This window comes from Artibeus jamaicensis, unplaced genomic scaffold (genome assembly GCF_021234435.1).
Source record: "Artibeus jamaicensis isolate MK-2021 breed Jamaican fruit bat unplaced genomic scaffold, CSHL_Jam_final scaffold_916, whole genome shotgun sequence".
In the NCBI taxonomy this organism is placed as follows: Eukaryota; Metazoa; Chordata; class Mammalia; order Chiroptera; family Phyllostomidae; genus Artibeus; species Artibeus jamaicensis.
This window is the reverse complement of record NW_026522059.1, coordinates 62,566,171-62,587,903: the sequence shown is the minus strand read 5'-3', so window position 1 is coordinate 62,587,903 and position 21,733 is coordinate 62,566,171. Positions and strand designations below refer to the sequence as shown.

Sequence of the window (21,733 nt, the reverse complement as noted above, 5' to 3'; positions counted from 1 at the left end):
GCAATGCCGTTGAGACATGACTGGCTTGTAAGATGATAGTGTTGATATAAATGCCACTAAAAAAATATATGGATAGAAGAGATTTCCCTAAGTGACCTATTCCTGAAGAATCTCACTATTTGAAATTGTCTGTTTATTTCCTTACCTCTGTAATATCTGTCTCCTCTATGCCTCCTCCATAAGGGCAGATACCTCATCTTACTCATGGACACCTAGATCCGTTGCCTGATATGAAGTTTAGTAAATGTTTCATGACTAATCTGAAAAATGAATGATACAGATGATACAAACCTAAAGAGACATTGGACTACACACCTCAAAGCTCTCAACTTAGTGAAATGACTGGCTTAACTGAAAAGGTGACATTTACGGAAAATGAAGATGAAGTTTATTATTTGGGGCCACAGTTTCCATCTGCTCAGTGGCAAGATGGGGGAGATTTGGCTAAACAACAACACCTATGAAACAGTTCTAGGATTTAGTTGACGATAAACTCAGTATGACCCAGCAGTATAAAAAGCAAATGTCCAGTATCATTATTAGAAATGAGTCACCCATCACAGTCAATTGATTTTCAATGAGGTGGCCAAGACAACTCAAGAATTGTTGTTTTTTTTTTTAATGGTGCTAAGTCTGTTGGAATATCAGCATTCAAAAGAATGAACTTAAGAGTTTTGGTCAAGATGGAGGGGTAGGTAGAAAGCCTTGGCTTCCTTGCACAACCCAAAGAAGGATAACAACCAAACTAAAAACAATAAACTACCAGAACTGCCAGAAAATCAAACTGCATGGAACTCTGGTAAGCAAGGAATTAAAGAAAAAACCAACCAGAACAACCAGATCCATAAGGCAGTCTGGCTAAGAAAAAACGAGGCAAGCCAGCAGACTGGGGAGACTGGCTGAAGGTGAAACTGAGACTCAGAGCTGACTGTGGACTATAGCGGGGGTTGCCATGGTGGGAGAAACTCCCAGTCTCACATGAGAGTCCATTGGAAAGTAGGCTAGAGCGGAGCAGGCGGGTTGCACTGTTCCCTCTCTGGCCCCTCCCCCATAGGCAGCACCACAACACAGCAAAGAGGGCTGCCCTGCTGGAATGAATACCTAAGGCCCCATCCCCTTACAACTTAACAGATGTGCCAAGACAAAGAAATATGGCCCAAATGAAAGAACAGATCAAACCTTCACAAAGAGAGCTAAGTGATGAGATAGCTAACCTATCTGATGGAGAATTTAAAGCCCTGGTGATCAAAATGCCATAGAACTGATTGAGCTTGGTCAAAAAATGAAAAAACAAATGAAAGATACCCAAAATGAGATAAAGCAAAAATATTCAGGGAACAAACAGTGACAGGAAGGAAATCAGGACTCCTTTTGGGAACAAAAGGAAAAAATAAACATCCAACCAGAACAGAATAAAGGAACAAGAATTCAAAAAAGTGAAGAGAGACTTACAAATCTCTGGGACCACCTGAAATGTTCCAATATCTGAATTATAGGGGTGCCAGAAGGAGAAGATCAATAGCAAGAAATTGAAAACTTATTTGAACAAATAATGAAGGAGAACTTCCCCAATCTGGCAAAGGAAATAGATTTCCAGGAAGCCCAGAGAGTCCCAAAGAAGTTGGACCCAAAGAGGAACACACCAAGGCACATCATCATTAAGTTACCCAAGATTAAAGATAAGGAGAGAATCTTCAAAGCAGCAAGAGAAAAGGAGACAGTCACCTACAAAGGAGTTCCCATAAGACTCTCAGCTGATTTCTCAAAAGAAAACTTCCAGGAAAGAAGGGGCTAGAAAGAAGTATTTGAAGTCATGAAAGGCAAGGACCTACATCCAAGATTACTCTACCCAGCAAAGCTTTCATTTAGAATGGAAGGGGCAGATAAAGTGCTTCCCAGATAAGGTCAAGTTCAAAGAGTACATCATCACCAAGACATTATTATATGAAATGTTAAAGGGACTTATCTAAGTAAAAGAAAAGCAAAAATATGAACAATAAAATGACAACAAAGTCATAACTATCAACAAATGAACCTACAAGGAAAGAAAAACAGCAAAAACAAAAACTAAGCAAACAACTAGAACAAAAAAAGAATCAGAAATGGATGTCATGTGGAGGAATTTCGATGGGGAGGAATAAGGGGGAAAAGGTACGGGGAGAAGTGTAATTCATAGGCATAAAATAGACAGGGAGAAATAAAAATGGTATAGGAAACAGAGGATTCAAAGAACTTATAGGTACAACCCATGCACATGAACCAAGGGGGGGGATGCTGGAGGGCTGGAGGGGCAGGGCAGAGGAAGGATAAAGAGGGAAAAATTGGGAAAACTGTAATAGCATAATCAATAAAGAATACTTAAAAAAAGATCTTTCACTGTCCGTCACCAAATAAAAGTTGTCATTTATATTTTAAAAAAATGAAATTAGACCCCCAACTCAACCATATAAAAAAATCAACTCAAAATGAATCAAACACCTAAGTTTGAAAGATAAAACTATGCAATTCTTAGAAGAAAACATAGGTACAAAGTCATGACCTCGGGTTAGGCAATAATTTCTTAGATATAACATCAAAAGTACAAGTGATGAAAGGGAAAATAGCTAAACTGGGTTTCACCAAAAGAGAGCTCACAGAATGGGAGAAAGTATTTGCAAGTCATATATCTGATGTTGGTCTAATAAAAATACAACTAACCCAATGAAAAGGGGCAAAGGACTCGAACATTTTTGCAAGGAAGATACACAAATGAAAAACAAGTTCATGTGAAGATAATTAACATCATTAATCCTTTGATTGGTAATGCCAACCAAAGTGATTTCATACCCAGTATGATGGCTGTTACCAAAAAAGAGCACTGTCTAGTGCTGGAGAGGATGTAGAGAAATTGGGGCCTTTATTCACTGCTGGTGGAATTATAAAATGGTACAGTCACTGTGGAAAAGAGCTTGTCACTTCCTTAAGATGTTAAACATGGAGTTAACATGTGACCCAGAGCAACTCCACTCCCAAGCGTATCCTAGAGAAAATTGCAGATACATGGCTACACAAAATCTTGTGTGTGAATATGCATAAAACACTCTTCATAATACCCCCCAAAGTAGAAACAACATAAAAGTTCCTCTGTTGATGAATGGATAAGTAGAATGTGATCTATCCTTATAATGGAATATTATACGGCAATAAAGAGAAATAAAGTCCTGATATATGCTACAACATGGACAAACCTTGAAAACACTCAAAGAAGGCAGTCACACAAAAAACACATGTTGCATGAGCCCATTTATGTAAAATGTCCATAACAGAGAAGTCGATAAAGATAGAAAGTAGATGACTGTTTACCCGAGGCTGGGATCTAGGTAGTGACTGCTAATGGGCACCGGGTTTTTTTTTTTTGGCAGGGAGGATGCAAATGTTCTGGCAGTGGTGTTAGCCACCCAACTCTGAAAACATATTAAAAGCCAGTGGATTATATACTTTAAAAGCATGAGGTTTTTTTGGCATGTAAACTATAACTTAATAAGTCTGTTATTTTTTTAATGAGTCCCCCCAAACAAGGTCCCCTTCATAGAGCCACATCATGCTTGAAACGCTGAATTCGGTCCTGGGCCTGGGACAGATGCAAATTAACCTTATCTCGCTTTGGAACTTAGGACATTTAGATTGTTTGGAGCAAAACATCGAAGACATATGTGATGCTTAATCTATTTAGAAAAGGAAAGACTTATAGGGTACGTTTGAGTCCTTGAAATACAAGTGACATTTATGCGAGGAGGGATCATAATTGCCGTCTGGAATCCTGAAACACTGAACTACATCAGGAAAAGAGTGTTGTGTGTTCCTCAACACACAGGAGAACTTTCTAACACGGGATTGTCCAAAAAGAAAGAAAAGAGGCTGCCTCTGGGGATGATAACTGTCTCATCGTATCAGCACAAGGTCAATGTGCATGTGGGGAAGAGGCAGTGGAAGGGGCAGAGGCTTCAGATGACAGGTTGCCCTGGCTGACACTGAGCTAGCTTTCCCATTAGTGGATTCTATCATTTAATCCCAGGAAACTCTTCTGGGTTGTAACCTACCACTCAGATCTCATATGCCAGGAAGTATGTGATAGTTTTTCTTCTTACTGCATTTGTTACCTTGCATGTTCTCACATTAATATGTACCAAGATTTTTGCTCATTTAATAGACCCTTAAAATAGCTCCTGAAATCCATCCTTATCAACCAGAAGTCGGATCATCAATGAACCCAAAAGTGTTTCTGTGCCCTCGTCCAGACCATTCATAAAATGATCCAAAGCTGTAGTTTCACAGGAACACGGTGGTTGTCATGTCTCCATCTGGAGAAGAGCACATGTATTTCCTCCCCTTTTTTCTATCTATAAACTGGTTACTAAAGGCATTTTTAAATACCAAAGGGATCACCTTTATTTAAGATTGTATTTATTCTATTTTCAGCAGGGAAGAGAGGGAGAGAAACATTGATGTGAAGGAGAAATATCAACTGGTTGCCTCTCATACGTACCCCAGCTGAGGGCAAAACCTGCAACCCAAGTATGTGCCCTGACTGGGAATCAAACCAGTGACCCTTCATTTTCGGGGACAACACCCAACCAACTGAGCCACATGGTCAGGGCTAAAGGGGTCATCGTCTTCAGCGCCCTTCCTTCCACAGCCTGATTTGGTTCAGAGTCATGCAGGGTCTAACCTCAGAGATCCCACAGCTTGGTGTCATTTGGGAAGATGGAGGGCTTGAGCCAATGCATGTGTCTCTTCTCAAAGTGTTGTGATAGATGAGTCAGGTGTAATTTGCTTTTGCAGAAGTCAGGTCATTTTACTTTCACCAACATAAAAGATAAAAACTCTGAGCCTCAGCCATTGGTGGGAACCCTGCTTTTAAAACAGGTATGCTGGTGTCCGCCCTTTAGCTTGGGGCACGTAAAGACGGGCCATGTAGTTGGAGCTAATAGGTTCTCTCTTCAGTTTCTTTGAAACAGTGAGTGTTTAACCTGTCAGAGGCTATCAATCAATTTCAAGGAATACACCAACTGAAATAATTTACAATATCTGTGGGCGGGGATATGTAGATTTTTCTTTCCTGATTCAGATTTGCACCTGAATCCCATTCACTGTATGTTTCTCTAGTCTTACTGTCTGACCAAAGCACCACTGGTCCCAGTATCCATGTGGCTGCTGTTGTTTGCTGCTCTGTTGCACTTCCATTGACACTGCTACTATTGGAACTGTCACTGTCATCTTCCAAGTTGCTGCTTAGAGGTCGTCCCTGACACCTGTCACTAACAGGCTAGGACAAGCACAGCTGTGGATGCAGTTTGGCTTGTGGCAGAATGCATCAGGAGCCACCCTTGAGTGTTGTCAGAGAGTTGTACCGCTGAGGCCTGGGGTGCTGGGAGCCAGCCTTGCAGCGAGATGTGTCCTGCCTTCCCTGCCGACGAGCTGGCCCAGCTCATCCACTGGGTGTGTCGCTGGTCTCCAGTTTGCAGGAAACTGCACTCACATGTCTGGCCCTATCCACTTGCCTAACTCTTGCCAACCTCTTTCCCTAGCATATGGGGTGAAAACACTCAGCCCCGGCTGCTTTAGTAAAATACTAGAGACAGTGTGGCTTAAAAAAACAGACACTTATTTCTCACAGTTCTGGAAGCAACTGTGAGAAGTCAAAGATCAAGGTGCCAGCTGATTGGGTGCTTGGTGAGGGCCCTCTTCTTGGCTGACAGGTGGCTGCCTTCTTGTCTGGTGTCTCTTTTTCTTATAAGGGCATCGGTTTCATCCCAGGGGCTCCACTGCCATAATCTCATCTAATCCTAATTCCCTCCTCAGACCATCACCTTGGGGGGTAGGCCTTCACATACAAATTTTGGGAGGACACAAAATATTCCATCCAAACAAACACGTACTGTGGTGTCCAACTGCCTGGGTAAGAATCCAGCCTCCACTACCTACTTTCCCATACCACCCTGTGCCTCAGTTTCCTCAGCGCTGAAAGTGGGGCCTATAATATTGTTGACCTCATTGACTTACTATGAGGATCAACGGAGTTCATGAAAGTAACAGCTAAAGCAGCGGCTGTCAGGTGGTAAATGCTGCATAAGTGTTAACTAGTATGGTTTAAAGAGATGGGTGACACCCTGGGTTCGACCCAGTAGGACCACAGTGCAAAGGAGTTATAATGAAGGTACATCTTGGTCAGTTATTGGAGTGGTCTTTAGATAGTTCTGGACACAGGAAGTCCTCCCCTCCAAGGACCCCGCACAGCAGGGCTGCTGGAGCCAGGTCTCTGCCCCACCTGGGACTCCTCTAACAGGCACACTGTTCCAGATGCCCCCGTCCACTTGACTTGCTCTGAGACTCTTACAGCTGCTCAGAAGTACTTCCCACCCAAGGCTTGCTTCCCTCACTCCTTACCCACAGGTGTCAGATCCTCCTGGGGGCATGCAGGCTCTCCCCACCCAGGCGGGCTCCCACTCCTCTACCCTTCCCAGACATCTTCCCCAGTTAATCACCTACAGAACTGATCTTGTCCCGGGGACTGCTTCTTGGAGGACTGGGACTGATACAGCAGCTACTATTACCTCTCTCAACTCCTCAAACCTTCACCTGCCTACAAGCGAAAGCAGGCGCTTATTTCTGTCTGTGCTGGATGAACCTTTGTAGAAATACCATACAAAGTGAGGAAAGTAATGTCAATGGAGATGGTGACATGTTATACTGAAAGGCTTTTTTCTCCATACTTTTATAATCATATTTAAGTGGGCCATTTTTCATCAAATTTTAAGTAAATCCAGATTCTATAGTCTGTATGCTTGCTAATTCCTTATCATAAGTTCCTGGGTTCATTTTAAGTATGTAGAAATACAAATGTATAATGATTTGTTTTAAGTAAAGAAGACAGGTAACCACTGAGCTATTGACTAATAGAGGTCTATTTGCATTGGGAATATTTAAAACAATAGCACAGAATTGAAAGATATATTGAATGGGTAATCCCACCAATACAGTTTAATCAACATGCTATTATAGTAAGTGCACCTATAAACTGCAACTACACTAGTATGACAACCTAAATGAGTGAAAAATTGCCAGCAGAGGTGGAAATTATTATTTATACCTGAGACCCCTCCAGTCATTTCTAGTGATACTTTTTATATTAAATATTAATTCCAGCATCCTGGGCTCCTAAGTCATTTGTATTGTGTTCAGAAGACATGTGAAACAGTAGCTCCAGTGCTTTGTTTCCCCCGGACTGCAGACTCGTCTTGGCTGTAGCCTGAGCTCTGTTCGGCACCACCGACCTGTATTCATCTACGTCTTATTACGGGAAACTGGATATGCCCTGGCCAGTAGCCACCCAGCCGTGTCACTGATCTGCTGATACGCCCGGCAGTAACCTTTGCATTGTGTTCCTTACTCTATCAGTTTCTCCCGCTTACCCCTCAGGGGAAGTCGTGTTTCTTGTGCACCAAGTAGACACAGCTCAGTGTGCAATTGTTCAGCCTTTGTGTGTTCAGTACATAGGTTTGATTTCATAGCCCTTAGATCAGACTGCTGTGCACAAGTCTAAGGATGATAGAATTACTATTTTCTATGGACCAGATGCCTAATTGACAGTTCAGATTGATCTGTCATCAAATCATAGCCGTGTGAATTGATGGAACATGTTACTCATGTCAACATGTACCAGTAACATGGTGAAAACATACTGAAAGAACCTAGCACAGAACAGTAATGTTGTGTGTGAGGATTCTCCAAAGGGCACATTGACACCTCTCTTCCTGTCCCAGGAGCCAGATATTCTGAGGACTTCTGTCAGCCATGGACAAGTTGTGGGGCAAGGAATTCTGCCCAGAGCAATACTTTGCACATAATAGATGTTGAATTGAAGCTTGCTTGGATTATATTGTAGGAGATGATTGTCAGTAAAAGCTGACTTCAGAAATAAGATTATGCACAGTGCAAGCCTCCAGGAAAGGGAGCCATGATCAGTCTCAGTAACCTGAAACAATCAGTTTTCAATGGAGAGAAATTGGTTCACTTCTAGCCCATGAAACTAAAGATAAATGTTTCATAAGAGCAAATCATATGAAACTACTGCTTTTGTAGATTAAAAATAGTAAGTGTCAGCAATTTCATGTGGTTCAGCCTAAGAGTATAAAACAGATAGTGACATAGAGGTTAGAATTTGAGTAAATGAGCTGAATTGGAATTTAGTCATTCACAACATTTTAAGCATATTAGAATAATTCTATTTGAAGAAAATTTATTTAAAGAATTCTTTTAAAAGCAAAAATTTTTTAATATGAGTAATAAGCCTATAATTTAATCTGTTTTGTCAACTTGAACATTTATATGCTATGTCCCTCTTAATATGCAATCACCTATGTATATAAAAGAAATCCTTTTTATTTTAAGATGATTTTAATTGTAACACAAGAAAATGTGTAATCTCAAACAGATTGCATTTATTTCTCAAATATATGCAATCACCTATGTATATAAAAGAAATCCTTTTTATTTTAAGATGGTTTTAATTGTAACACAAGAAAATGTGTAATCTCAAACAGATTGCATTTATTTCTCAAATATAGTTCAATTATAGATGACGAGTATGTCTCAAATTTAAAACAAAATTATAGAGATGATCGTGCAAGCAGCATGAGAGTGCGGTTTGAAGATCACCTTGGGCTGCTAGAACTCAGCAGGCCTGGCTGGCCGGCCACGTGCCCTTAGAAGGTATTTGTAAAATGGTGTGGTAATATCAGCCCGCAGTGGCAGTTTAAACAGTGTACATACAGCGTCTGGCATTAGGCATGCTCAGGAAATGCTAGCTATTTTGGAAATAAGATGCAATATTAGAGGAAGAAAAATTACATTTTTAAAGCCAAATCTGGAATTTAGCACCTTTAAAAGGAATTAATTCAGTCTACATCACACGCCGGTTTGCCCCCTCTTCAGAGCACAAGACGGGAGGGGTGCTGGGGGTACATCCGCCCTGCTTAGGTGTACCAAGATGGGTCTGAAATCTGCAAGCAGGTCCCAGCGAGTTCAAACATGAAATAAACCAAAATTTACTGACAGAATACAAGTCCCCAATCTCCCTCCCCCGCTCCCAAGCTAAAGCATGACAGCGAATTAGCACACAGCATCTAACACTTCCCTGCACAGCCTGAGTGGCCACTCTGGGGTGTGGGAGGGGGTACAGGGCCTCGCTCTTTGAGCAGGGACCGCAGTGCCTTTGGGAACTACTTTATCTCCCGCTACTCCTTGTGCCCCCTCTCACTCCTGGGCAGCCAGTCAGGTTGGATTGGTTGGGGACAATATGAGTCCTCTCTCTTTGCAAAAACAATGAGATAAACGGCTGTAACTCCAAGCTCACATTTAGGTCTGTTGCCAACATAATAATGTTACTATTTTAGGACAAGGAAGTAATAGAAATAAGTAATATAGTCTTTATAAACCCTATTTTTAAAAAAATCTAGAGACAAAAATCACCATATATTTTTTCAATTAGCACGCCAGAAGACATGGACTTGTCTTTTTCTAACTGCCCTTATGAAATGACTATTATCACCATAAAATGTAGTGGGAAGTTCTTTCTATTATGAAGACCTAAATGGATTTGAGGCCTCCAAGTGATAAGGTAATCAACCCTAACAGTAAGTCTGCAATAACCCGACTTGGACACAAATGTAAGTGCAACAGATGCAGTTTTGATTACAGTTTTCTTCCCCAGGACAGCTATGACACTGACTGCCCACTGCCTCAGGCCCTTCCATCCCACTTGTCCAGCATCCCCACCCTGCACGTACCCCAGGCCCTGCCCGGCCAGTGCCCCCAGGATTCTGAATGAAACATCCCAAGCTCTTCCAGACATTCTGACCATTGCTTTGGCCACTGCTGAGGCACACTGAGCTGCTTTGTGGGATGCATGTGTCAGCAAGGACATGGCCGACCCAGACAGAGGTGGCCACGATGAGCAGGACACAGGGTCTGGGTTCATGGTCCCCTCCAACTCCCTTCATGTCTTCCTTTATGCACAAAGCACACACAGGTCCCCACAGAGACACGCACATACCCAAACACATGCACACACAGGATACACACACAGAGACATATGCTCAGAGACACATGCAGACCCACACAGGACATCAACTCGCACGCACACACACACACTATCAGAAGAACCTGGTTGTGTTCCCTCTGGTCTTCCATCACCTGGTACCTGAATGGTCATCCCTGAAGGGTGCTCCCACACACACAGAGGGCTCTGTGTTCGGGTAGAACTGCATGGACTAAGACTGGCCTTCCCCCCTGGGAGAATGTGTTGGCTGCAATCAGCAGCACCAGACCTACAAAGCACAAAGGCCATCTGGGGACACGCACAGTGTTTCCCAGAGCAGCACTTCACAGCCCACTCACAGCAACAAGTCCAGCTAATTACCCAGCATTGTTTGCAGGGGACTTGGAACTTATTATTTAATAATGTTACTGCTGGAATCAGAGTTCCCTGATGGGTCTGCGAGCCTTTGTGAATACGGAAGAATTATCACAGACTCTGGAACAAAATCAATTTTGCATAGAGAGGCCAACATTTTTAGGGCAAGTAAAATATTTCTATACATGATTTATTGAATAAGTCATAAATTAAACAAATGGGACTACATCAAACTAAAAAGTTTTTACTCACATTGCTCATCTCATTTCACCCGATTATCTCAAGCTCAGGCTTTTGGGCATTTTTATGTTATTTCACCTATAAATATTTTAGTAGATACAATTTAGGCTTTTACCCTGAGATTAGTTCACTGAAATGAGAGTTTGGATAAAGGGTGATGATAATAGTAATTACTATTAATTGAGTGTTTAGTATATGCCAGATATTTTATGTTAATAATTTTATTTAATTTTTCAAAAACCTTATAAGGTTCTTATTATTGGCATATCTATTTTATAAATAAGGAATATAAAGCTTTGCAAAGCTACAGGATTTTCCTAAAAATCACTCAGGTATTAAATGCAGTTGCTGGGGATGAACCTTGGTGCATCCACCAGATGTGGGTTAAGGGGACAGAAATGATGAAGTTATTGGGGGTCTTCAATACATCTTCTGGGATCATAATTCCAGGTAAAAATAATGGCTATAATTTATATACCAAAATATTGGGTGCTATTAGGAGAGAGAGGTGCTACTGGAAAGGCTGGTTGATGTCTGAAGTAGGAAGAGGCAGAGAACAAGGGAACTGCTCTGCTGAACCCAGAGAGACCAAGGGCTTCTGTATGAAGGTGAAGAGGATGCTTTAACAACAATAAAAAAATGTTAAAATAAATAAAGAAAGAAAGAAGGAAGCAAGGGGAGGGGGGGAGGGAGGGAGGAAAAGGAAAAGGAAAGGAAAGAGAAAAAAGAAAAGAAAGGAAAAGAAAAAAAGAAAAGACCAAGAAGGGTCTTCTGGGGAAGGCAGGATGAGTGACCCAACAGAAACAGGATGGCCTCTCCAGCTCAGGTCCAAAAGTCGGGGAAGGTAAGGTTGTGGAAGGGGCAGTTTTCAATGGAAAGTGAGGCCCTGTGGCCATAGTAACAAGGGCCAGGAGATAAATCCATGGTGGTAGGGCCCAGAAGGAGAGAGAAGCAACTGAGGGAAAGGGGGACAGACTGAATATCATCTTTTCAGGTGAAGTGGAATAGACATCAAAGTACTTGCCTATTTCCATACTACTCAACGTGTGATCCACAGGTCAATGGAGGTGTGCAAACTGTCAGCAGTCCATAGTAAGCAGAGACATAGACAGGATGCAACAGTTAGACATCTGTATTGCCTTACATGTTACAATGTATTTATTTTTCACATCTTATTTAATAGAGGTCACTGGACATATTGCAGTAAGCAGCTTTCCTGATCTTCCCTGTAGTGCTAAAAGAAATAATCACTAAAATGAATTTGGAGGTGTTAACAGTTACCACTTTAGCTACAAAATTCCTTCAGAAAGAAAACAATGTTTCTTTATGCTTAAACACATTTAGTAGTTAACTAGATCCAGTTTGCCAAATTCTTAGTAAAAACTTTCCTAAAATTCCAAGATTTTAGGATGGTTATTCTGACCTTTCCAGTAGAACTTTTACTTTCACACTTAATTCCTTGTTTTAGGATTACCACAAGCTTTTAAAATAATCGAACTGGGTCTAAACAGCAGATTTCAGTTGTTGCAAAGGAACTGGATTAGTGCTAACCTAAGGAATGTATTCTTCACCTTTATTTCCATTTGTTACTACAGCACTTTAATTGCAGATGAATGTCTCTTACAGCACTCCAGCCTGTAAAACATTTCTCTTAGCTGGTGGGTTAGCCAGGGAGATGGTGTGTGTGCACACCTCCCCCCACCCCACCCCCCAAACAAATGGCATTCAGGCGTGAAGTGACTCAAAAGAAGAAAAAGCTTCTTGTGACATAAACAATAGCTTGCCTTGTAAGCACTGGCCACAGCCTAGCGCTCTGGGCCAGACTAGCAATGCCTACCCTTGCACAGACCGGGGACTGTGGCCAAGTTCCCTGATGCCATACATACTCCTGAGTACCTCCATGTCGCAAATGATGTCATTCTACAACATGCTGCCATGGTCACTAGGCAATCAATTCCACCAATAAAAGGTCAGTTGCCAAACCCAAGAAACTCATTTTCCACCTGGCAGCCAGAGTGAGCTTTTCGGAAAGTGAATCTGATAGCATCATCCCAACTTGAATTGACCTTTCTGAAGCCCAATCTGCTTGCAATAGTTCAGTGCTCCTCAGGGCCTAGAAGATAAGGATGAAAACTCCCAGCAACCTGCGAAGGCCCTCCTGGGCCTGTCCCCCATCCAAGTGTGTAGCACACCGTGCTGAGCCTTTCTGTCCTTTTCAGGGCAGCCTGGCCCAAGCTCTGGCACTGCCCGCCCAGAGTTCCTCCCTGCCCTCAACTGGGCAAGGCCACTGCTCACTTCCAGGCTCCCTCAGCTGGAGACGTGTGAAGGACCTCATCAAGTCCATAGCACCAGCACCCTTCCTGGCATTTGTCATATCCATAGGTTTATGATTTTTTATATGTGTTTGATTAAGGTCTGCTTCTCCAACAGACTGGATAGATTTCGGGGGGAGGGGGGGGCGCAAGACTCCACCAGGTCTTGAGACTCTATTTCCAGTATCCAGAAGAGCTGCTTGTACAAAGCTAGTCCTCTCAAGTGAGGGCTAAAAGCAGGAACTTCTGAACATAAACTCTAGACACATTCCTGCTTTGGCTATTGTGGACAGCCCTCAAGAGCTATGATGTCATGAGCTGGATCCTGGCCCAGGAACTGCTATGAAGCCCCAGTGAAGAATGTGGTGGCCACTTCCCCATGTGCCAGTGGTCGCCTCTCACAGAGTAATTCCTATGAAGTTAGAACAGTTTGGTTCTTTATGAAAAACAGTACCTCTAACAGCACCCTCCCTCCCCACCACCACCACCCAAAAGAAAAGCAACATCTTGCTGGTGCTGCTACCCAGTAAAAAGAGCTCGGAGAGTCACTGACTGCATCCCTCTTGCTTGCAAGGCAGATGCTGTGGGCAGATTTGTGAATGTGAAGATTAAGACCTCACATTCATGGAACCCTGGCTGTGGATGAGGCTCTGCTGGTGCTCACTTGTGTTTTCTCATTGAATTGTCTCAACAATTAGTCTCTTTTTACATGTGAAGAAACAAAGACTCAGAGAGGTTAAGTAATTTCCCCAAGGTCACACAGCTAGTCATGGCCGAGAGTGGATTTGAAGCCACATGATTCTACACATTCCAGAACCTGCACTCTCTTTTTCCCCCAGAGACACATCCTTAGCTAATAGCAAGGGAGTTCTGTACTCACAGACTAAATACTGTCTGTTCATAGGGGAAGAGCTGTCCCTTAGTTTAGTACTTTGGGTTTGAATTAACATTTAACTAAAAATAGCTGCATAGCACACCTTCAATTTTTTTGTTTGCCATTACTGTTTGCATTTTGACCTCTTTCTAAAATCCAGATTGATCATCTATCTCTCTCCTGGGTTCATGAATATGCATGGTTCTCTCTGCTTTCAAAGTCACAGGAAGTCACTTAGCCAGGCACAGGAGGCACGGGAACCCTCCCACGTTCTGTCCTTTCTTCTTTCCCACTGCTTCCTCCACCGGAACTCCTAAGCTGTTTGCAAGCTGTCTGACCTGCGTGCTTCCTTGCCTGAAATGTGATTCTCCCATCCCAGAATCCCATTCATCCATCAAAGCCAAGTCAACCTCAGTAAATTCTATAATACTCAACCAGGTCTGGGAGGGAAGATTATTTGGAAAAGGTCTCACTCAGACTGTTGTAAATATGTGATCGGTGAGGTCTTCAACAGTAGATTCAAATTCAGTTTCCAATTACATGAAAACACCTACTGTCATCTGGAATGAGTTTTTTTTTTTTTCTCACCAACCCTAAATCTACCAGAAGGCCTTTGCAACAGCTTTCTCAAAGTGTAACAAATTCTACTTTGTGTATCATCTCTTCATGTGTAATTACAAGGATTTGAATTTGCAGAACCAATTAATCAGTAATTATATAGCACTGTAACAAAAGAAATTAAACAAAGATGAAAAAAACAAAAACACAACTCAGCACAAGGCTGTGTCATCCAGTGATGTTTCGTGCAGCATGCTGAAAATACTGCCTGAGAAATACAGGCTGAGTAGTGAGTGGTGCGGGCCCTTGATGTTTGTTGTTGTTGTTGTTATTGTTGTTTGTTGTTGTCATGACCACCAATGCCAACAGGAAACCTAAAGGTAATGAAAATACAAAAACATTGATGATTCTAATGTTAGTTCTTCCTGTCACTCTTCATCAGGAATCTACTTTCTGATAATTATGTTGAAAGGTAGTGGCAAACTTTAGCAATGCAAAAGAAATGTATATTTTATAATAATAGTTTCTCTACTGAATCTTCATATTTTAAAAAATCACTTACATCAGCTTTTGATTTAATTATCAACTAGATCTCTAAAACAATCCTCAGAAATGAAAAATAATAAAAGATGCAAAGCTGGACTTCCAGCCAAAAAAAATGTGTAAGTAGATACAATGTGCCTCCTAACACAAAAGAAGGACAACAACAAATTTAAAAACAAAAACAGCCAGAACTGACAGAAAACCAAACTGTATGGAAGTCTGACAACCCAGGAGTTAAAGAAGAAACATATCCAGACCAGTAGGAGGGGTGGAGACAAGGAGCTGGACAGAGAGGAGTCTCAGCAAGGCAGCAGCTTAGAGGACGGGGGTGGGCGAGGCAGCAGCTGGCAGCGTGGGCGGTCCCACACTTGCATGCAGATAAACTAGGAGGAACAACTGGGGAATGAGACAGACCGCACAACTCAGCGGTCTAGTGTGGGGAAATAAAGCCTCAAAACATCTGACTGAAAAAAACCATGAGAGTTGAGACAGCAGTGGGAGAAACTCCCAGCCTTACAGGAGAGTTCACTGGAGAGACCCACAGAGTTAGAATGTACATAGCCCCACCCACCCGGGAACCAGCACCAGAAGGGCCCAATTTGATTGTGGATGTCAGGGGAATTGACAAAGCTGGGATAGAGGTGAACAAGCCATACTGTTTCCTCTCAGACCCTACCCCCACATACACTCCACAACACAGCAAAGTGGGTTGCCTTTCCAGGCGAATATCTAAGGTTCCACCCCTTCCTATGTAACAGGCCCATCCAGACCCCCCCAAAAAAGGTCCAAATGAAAGAACAAATAAAAACTCCAGAAAAAAATAAAACTAAGCAACAAAGAAATGGCCAACCTATCAGATGCACAGTTCAAAACAATGGTGACCAGGATGCTCATAGAATTGATTATGGTCACAAAATAGAGGAAAAAGTGAAGACTATGAAAAGTTAAATAAAGGAAAATGTACAGGGAACCAACAGTGATAGGAAGGAAACCGGGACTCAAACCAACAGTTTAGAGCAGGAGGAAGAAATAAACATTCAATTAGAATAGAATGAAGAAACAAGAATTCAAAAAATTGAGGAGAGGCTTAGGAGCCTTCAGGACAACTTTAAATGTTCCAGAAACATCCTAATCATAGGGGTACCAGAAGAAGAAGAGGAAGAGCAAGAAGTTAGAAACTGATATGAAAACATAATGAAGGAGAACTTCCCTAATCTGGCAAAGGAAATAGACTTCCAGAAAACTTGGATAGTCCCAGAGAAGTTGGACCCAAGGAAACACACACCAAGGCACATTATAATTACATTAGCCAAGGTTAAAGATAAGAAGAGAATCTTAAAAGCAGCAAGAGAAAGGGACAGTTACCCACAAAGGAGTGCCCATACAACTGTCAGCTGATTTCTCAAAACAGACCTTACAGGCAAGAAGGAGCTGAAAAGAAGTATTCCAAGTCATGAAAGGCAAGGAACTAACTACATCCAAGATGACTCTATCTAGCAAATCTATCATTTAGAATGGAAGGGCAGATAAAGTACTTCCCAGATAAGGTCAAGTTAAAGTAGTTCATCATCACCAAGCCCTTACTGTATGAAATGTTAAAGGGACTCATAGAAGAAAAAGAAGATAAAAAAATATGAACAGCAAAATGACAACAAACTCACAACTATCAACAATCAAACCTGAAAAAACAAACTAAGCCAACAACTAGAATAGGAGCAGAATCACAGAAATGGAGATCATATGGAGGGCTATCAGCAGAGTGGTGAAGGGAGGAGAATGAGGGAAAAGGTACAGGGAATAAGGAGCATAGATAGTAGGTAGAAAATAGACAGGGGAGGGCAAGAGTACTATAGGAATGTAGAAGCCAAACAATTTATATATAGGACCCGTGGGCATGATCTAAGCAGAGGGAGCGGGGAATACTGGGGGCAGGTTGGGGGGGGTGTGCAGGGCAGAGGGGAATAAAGGCTGGGAAAATGGGACAATTCTACTAGCATAACCAATAAAATATATTTTTTTAAAAAACAAAGCTGATTGCAAAAGAGAAAATAAAGGTCCCTGAAACCAAGGAACAGGAAAAGGAGTAGCCATGTAGCCTGTCCCTGCAGAAATTAGGGCAGAGTGCTGGGGACTCTCTCTCTGTGGGGTTCAAGCCATTTCCCAATGGCTCCTGGGCCTCTTATTCTGGTTCTCAAACCAATTGTTGTTTGTTTTTTTGTGTGTGATGGAGGGTGGATTTTATTTATTTATTTTTTTAGAGAGAAGGGAGGGAGAGAAACATCACTGTGTGGTTGCTTCTCATGTGTCCCCCATCAGGGACCTGGCCCAAAACCCAGGCATGTGCCCTGACTGGGAATCAAAATGGTGCCCCTTTTGTTCTCAATCCAGCACTCAATCCACTGAGTCACACCAGCCAGAGCTCAAAACTTCTGTTAAAAACAGAAAAGGAGAAGACAGAGTTGGAAAGAGCAGTCAGTAGCTCCTGCAATTCAGTCCTGGGATGGGAGACATTGTGGCCTGCTCCTGTGCTGACACCAGTGGGAAGCAATGGTAACAGCCAGGCTCTGGGTAAGCAGCTAGTGGGACAGCAGTCTACCCAGCAAGCCTCTCTCCTGCGAGGCCCCCAGTCACCCCGCCCCTGTGACATGCCTACACGTGGCACTGAGCACTCAATGACCATGAAGTGCTTTAAGTTCCTTTCCACACTGCTGCAGGGGGCTTTGTTTCTATAAGAAAATGGCCTTACCTTTACTCCCAAGTCTAAGGATCTTATGACTTGTGGATATTGTAAAGCCTTGTGATGGGGTACCAAATGACCGAGCGGTTTTTTTCCCTTGTGTATGAGGTGGACTTGAAAACTTCCGCAGAGTAAATTCCACTGTGTACTCAGTGTTCTAGAATTGCCAGTCTCTGAAAAAAGGAATTTGTCTTTCAATAAAACAATTTTCCAAGAAAGAGTGAACAGCACTTTGAGAAGAACTGAATATAGAAGGAAATTTCAGATTCTCATCTTGGATTGGAAAAGTAAGATTTGTATGGTAATTTAGGGCCATGGTGGACTCTGGAGAGCCAATTTATAATACTTTTTTAAAAACTTCATCATGAAATTAATTGAGTAGCCCACCCCCCAAATTGGGAATAATCTGATTTTTTTCTGGTTTAGGAATCTGTTTTCCTACTGCACTATCAAGTTTCTATCTCTACAACTTCATTGCTTTTATAAATTATACAGCACACCTATGAATGAAAGCCACATTTGCCAACACGACAATTAATTTGACCATATGGTTTGTCAATCCTCTGTTGTGCTGCTTTGACTGTCCCCCAGTTTGAAATGTTCATGTCTCAGGACGTACAATTTATCTGACATCAGTGTAGTACATGCATTATTGCCTCTTGATATTAACTTCTTTATTGAAATCAGCCTTAGAAAGCTGACTCCAGTCCACAGTGATCATTATCGATGGGCCTTTATTGGGGTTAATTGGCCAAAATACATGAGCTAGAAGAATACCTTCATCTCAGTGAATGATGGGAGTGGTCCTCACTTTTACCACACAGTCTCTGCTGCTCAGACTTGTCACCTCCAGCAAAGTGCTGCAGAGCAGCTCACTGGGGTTCAGTGCCTCCCCTCATCTCTCTCCCATCTCAGTGAATGATCCAATTAACATTCAAACCAAAGACCTGGGAGCCAACCTGAGTCACCCCTTTCACTCACCTCACACCCAGTATCTCAGCTAGTCTGCCAGGCTACTTTCCACTGCCCCGACCGTCATCCCAGCCACCATTTCCTCTTCTCTTGGGTCCTGGCAACTCTGTCCTCCCTGGGCTTCCTGCTTCTGCTCCCCTTTCCACAATCTATTCTCCAGAGAGCAGCTCAGTAATTATTTTTAAAAATATGAATTTCATTATGTCACTAGGCCTGCTTAAGTCCCTCTAGTGACTTCCCTGTCTGGCTGGTTGTACTTAGAATAAAATTGGAACCTCTCTCCCATGTCCTGTAGAACCCCCATGTCTCCTCACACTTATTGGGTCCTTCTTCAAATGGACAAATCCTTCTCTCCCTAATACTGTAGGGCACAGGTGACAAACACAGGCCCTGGAGCCGAATCCAGCCCTCCACCTTGTTTTATCCAGCCCAGCACCTTGTTTCTACCCAGTGGCAGCACTGAGCTCCCACTTAACTGTTAAGGAGTAGTTACATTTACACAGTCCTAAAGTTACATTCAGCCCTTTGAAGGCAACCATGAGGCTAATATGGCCACCAATGAAAATAAGTTTTGACACCAAAACCCCCTGGTATAGGGTTTTGATGGGATCACTTTACTGCTGGACTTCAGCTTCCTTATCAGTACAATAAAGCTAACAAAACATTGGATTCTCAAAGGGATAAATTCAGGGAGTACGTGTGTGTGGTGGTGTGTGGTACATGGAGTGGCCTGTAGTCCATGCAGAGTGAGCACTGTTAACAGTGTCCCTCCCTATTTTCCAGGAAATCCTCAGAGGAACTGGACATGGACAAAGTGACTGCAGCAATGGTACTAACCAGCCTGTCCACCAGCCCTTTGGTCCGAAGTCCTCCTATGCGGCCGCATGGTGAGCAGGGGACGAATGTAGTAGGGAAGGGCCCCTGGCCACCAAGAGCACTGCCTCCCTTTAAGAGGTCCTGTAGGGGTCTCATACCTATTGACTGAAATGAACAGTTACTCCTTGCCATGATCAGAAGCCAGGGGAAATGTGGGAGAAATGGAGACTCCAGTACCATATTCATCCCTCCATCCATTCCACACATATCACCTTGCCAGGACACTTACCTGTAGTACTTTGTCCCTTTCCCCAAGTAAATAGAAATTGGTTTAATGAAGTTACTTCCCCAACATTTTTTTCTGTTCAGTCAGAGAGAGTTAGATCAAAGAACTTTGAAGATTAAATATTTTGAAAAAGCATTATCCCAGACTCCTCAATCAAACACAATTATTTAGACCATTCATTCACTCAATATATATTTATGAGGTACTATGCCAGATGGTTTGAGAACATCATTGAAAACAATGTCCATACTCCCATGTAGTATCCCAATCTCTTTGCGAGGAAAACAGACTCTCAGTCATAGCCATACCAATGGCTAGCATTTATTGAACACTTAACTATGTGACAACTACTAGGTTTGCTTTATCTCATATAATTCTCACAACACTATGAAGACATCATGATCTCTGTTTTACAGATGAGTAAACTGAGGCACATGGATTAATTGACAATAAATAGCAAAGCTGACATTCTCTTCTATATCTTCTTGATCCCAGACCTCTTGTCTTGGTTATGAGATATTGTAGACTCATATAATTCATGATGAGAAATCAGGAGGGCAGTAGATGACATTGGAGACCTGACTAGGAATGTGGACATTAATCTGAGGCTGCAGCAGAGCTATTAAGTGATTGCCACTGGAAAGTTACAATTGGCTTTATAGGCAAAAACAAAAAAGAAACCCCTAAAAATGTGATGTCCTGATCCTTGATGGTCACAGAAGGGACAGATAGGACATAACTGAGAAATATAAGGAAGGTAGAATCAACAGGACTCAGTGATGGACAAAGAGGATGAAGGAGAGGGAGTGACAGGGTGGCTTGCAGGCAGTCGACACACTTCAGCAAGGAGACCCATTCCCTGAGATGGAAACAAAGGCAGAGGAGCCCATGTATCGGTGAATGTTTGGTACAAGAGCTGGGGTCACTGAAGAAGACAATAGGTTCAGTTGGAAGCATGTTTAGTGGGCAGGACTAAGGCTCATTCGAAGGATGGTGTCTGGGGAGAGCTGAACTGCCCAGGCAGAATTGAAAGGCAGCATTTTGAAGGCATGAGAGTAGATGGGATCTCCCTGAGAGAGTCGTAGAGAGGCCATGAGCAAAGACAAGGAGGGAACTGAGGGAGAAGGGGTGAAGCCCACCATCACTTAAGGGATCAGCAGAAGGGGAAGAACCTGAGGACGACCAGAGGTAGAGGAGAGCTAGGAGAGTGGTTTCATGGAAGCCAAGCGTCAGCTGTGTGTTTCAAGGACAGATATCTGATGCTTCAGAAGCTCAACCGTGACATCGACTGAATTCTGTATCAGGATGAAGGTCCTGGAGATCTGGCCAGAGCATTCATGGTGGACCAACCATGGGCCGAAATCAGATTGCTGCTGACTGAAATGTAATGCACTGAGACCACAGAGTGAGCGTTACCAACATTGGAACACCTCTCAAAAGACAGCCTAGTCAGTTATGAGACCGAGGTATGGTTTACACATAATTTGGTAGTAAGTGTGAGGTGTGAAAATAAATTTGTTGAACAGCCAGTGAATCCTCACCAAAACATATTCCACTCCATCTCTGGGTGCGAAGAATGATCAGGGTGCTGGGAAGTCAAATCAATACCATAAATCAGTAGTGCCCACCCCCTGTCATGACCACCACAAGTGGGGGTGAGGCCACCTCATTACCCAGTGGGTGAGGTGACTGTGAGGTGAGCCTGACCGATGCTGTGGAACGATGGCGGGGCCTTTCTTCTTGGGGCCCCTTTAACAGGCATCCTCACTTAGTCTGCTCAGTGCGGCTACGCCACCAACGAGAGTGCAGTTAAAGCAAAACGGAAGAATCCCCGAAACCAGTCCTAGCAAAAGGAATTATATACAAGATCAAAACGTTAATAGTAAAAAAAAAGTTCTTCGGGGTTACAAACAAGTATTTACTTTGTCCCAAGCTGGGCCAC

At 42.7% G+C, this 21,733-nt stretch overlaps 1 protein-coding gene across 3 annotated transcripts in view; it reads left to right on the top strand.

Annotated features, from left to right (window-relative positions):
• The window catches only part of ZNF704 (zinc finger protein 704), a 192,871-nt gene that overhangs the window by 108,802 nt on the left and 62,336 nt on the right, over nucleotides 1-21,733 (top strand). For all 3 annotated transcript variants that reach the window (XR_005085091.2, XR_005085090.2, XM_037164161.2), the window contains exon 3: nucleotides 19,473-19,576. Coding sequence is in view for 1 of the 3 variants with exons in the window: in XM_037164161.2 (XP_037020056.2) it covers nucleotides 19,473-19,576 (104 nt within the window). In the remaining 2 variants the exon portion in view is untranslated. The remainder of the gene's footprint in view (nucleotides 1-19,472; nucleotides 19,577-21,733) is intronic.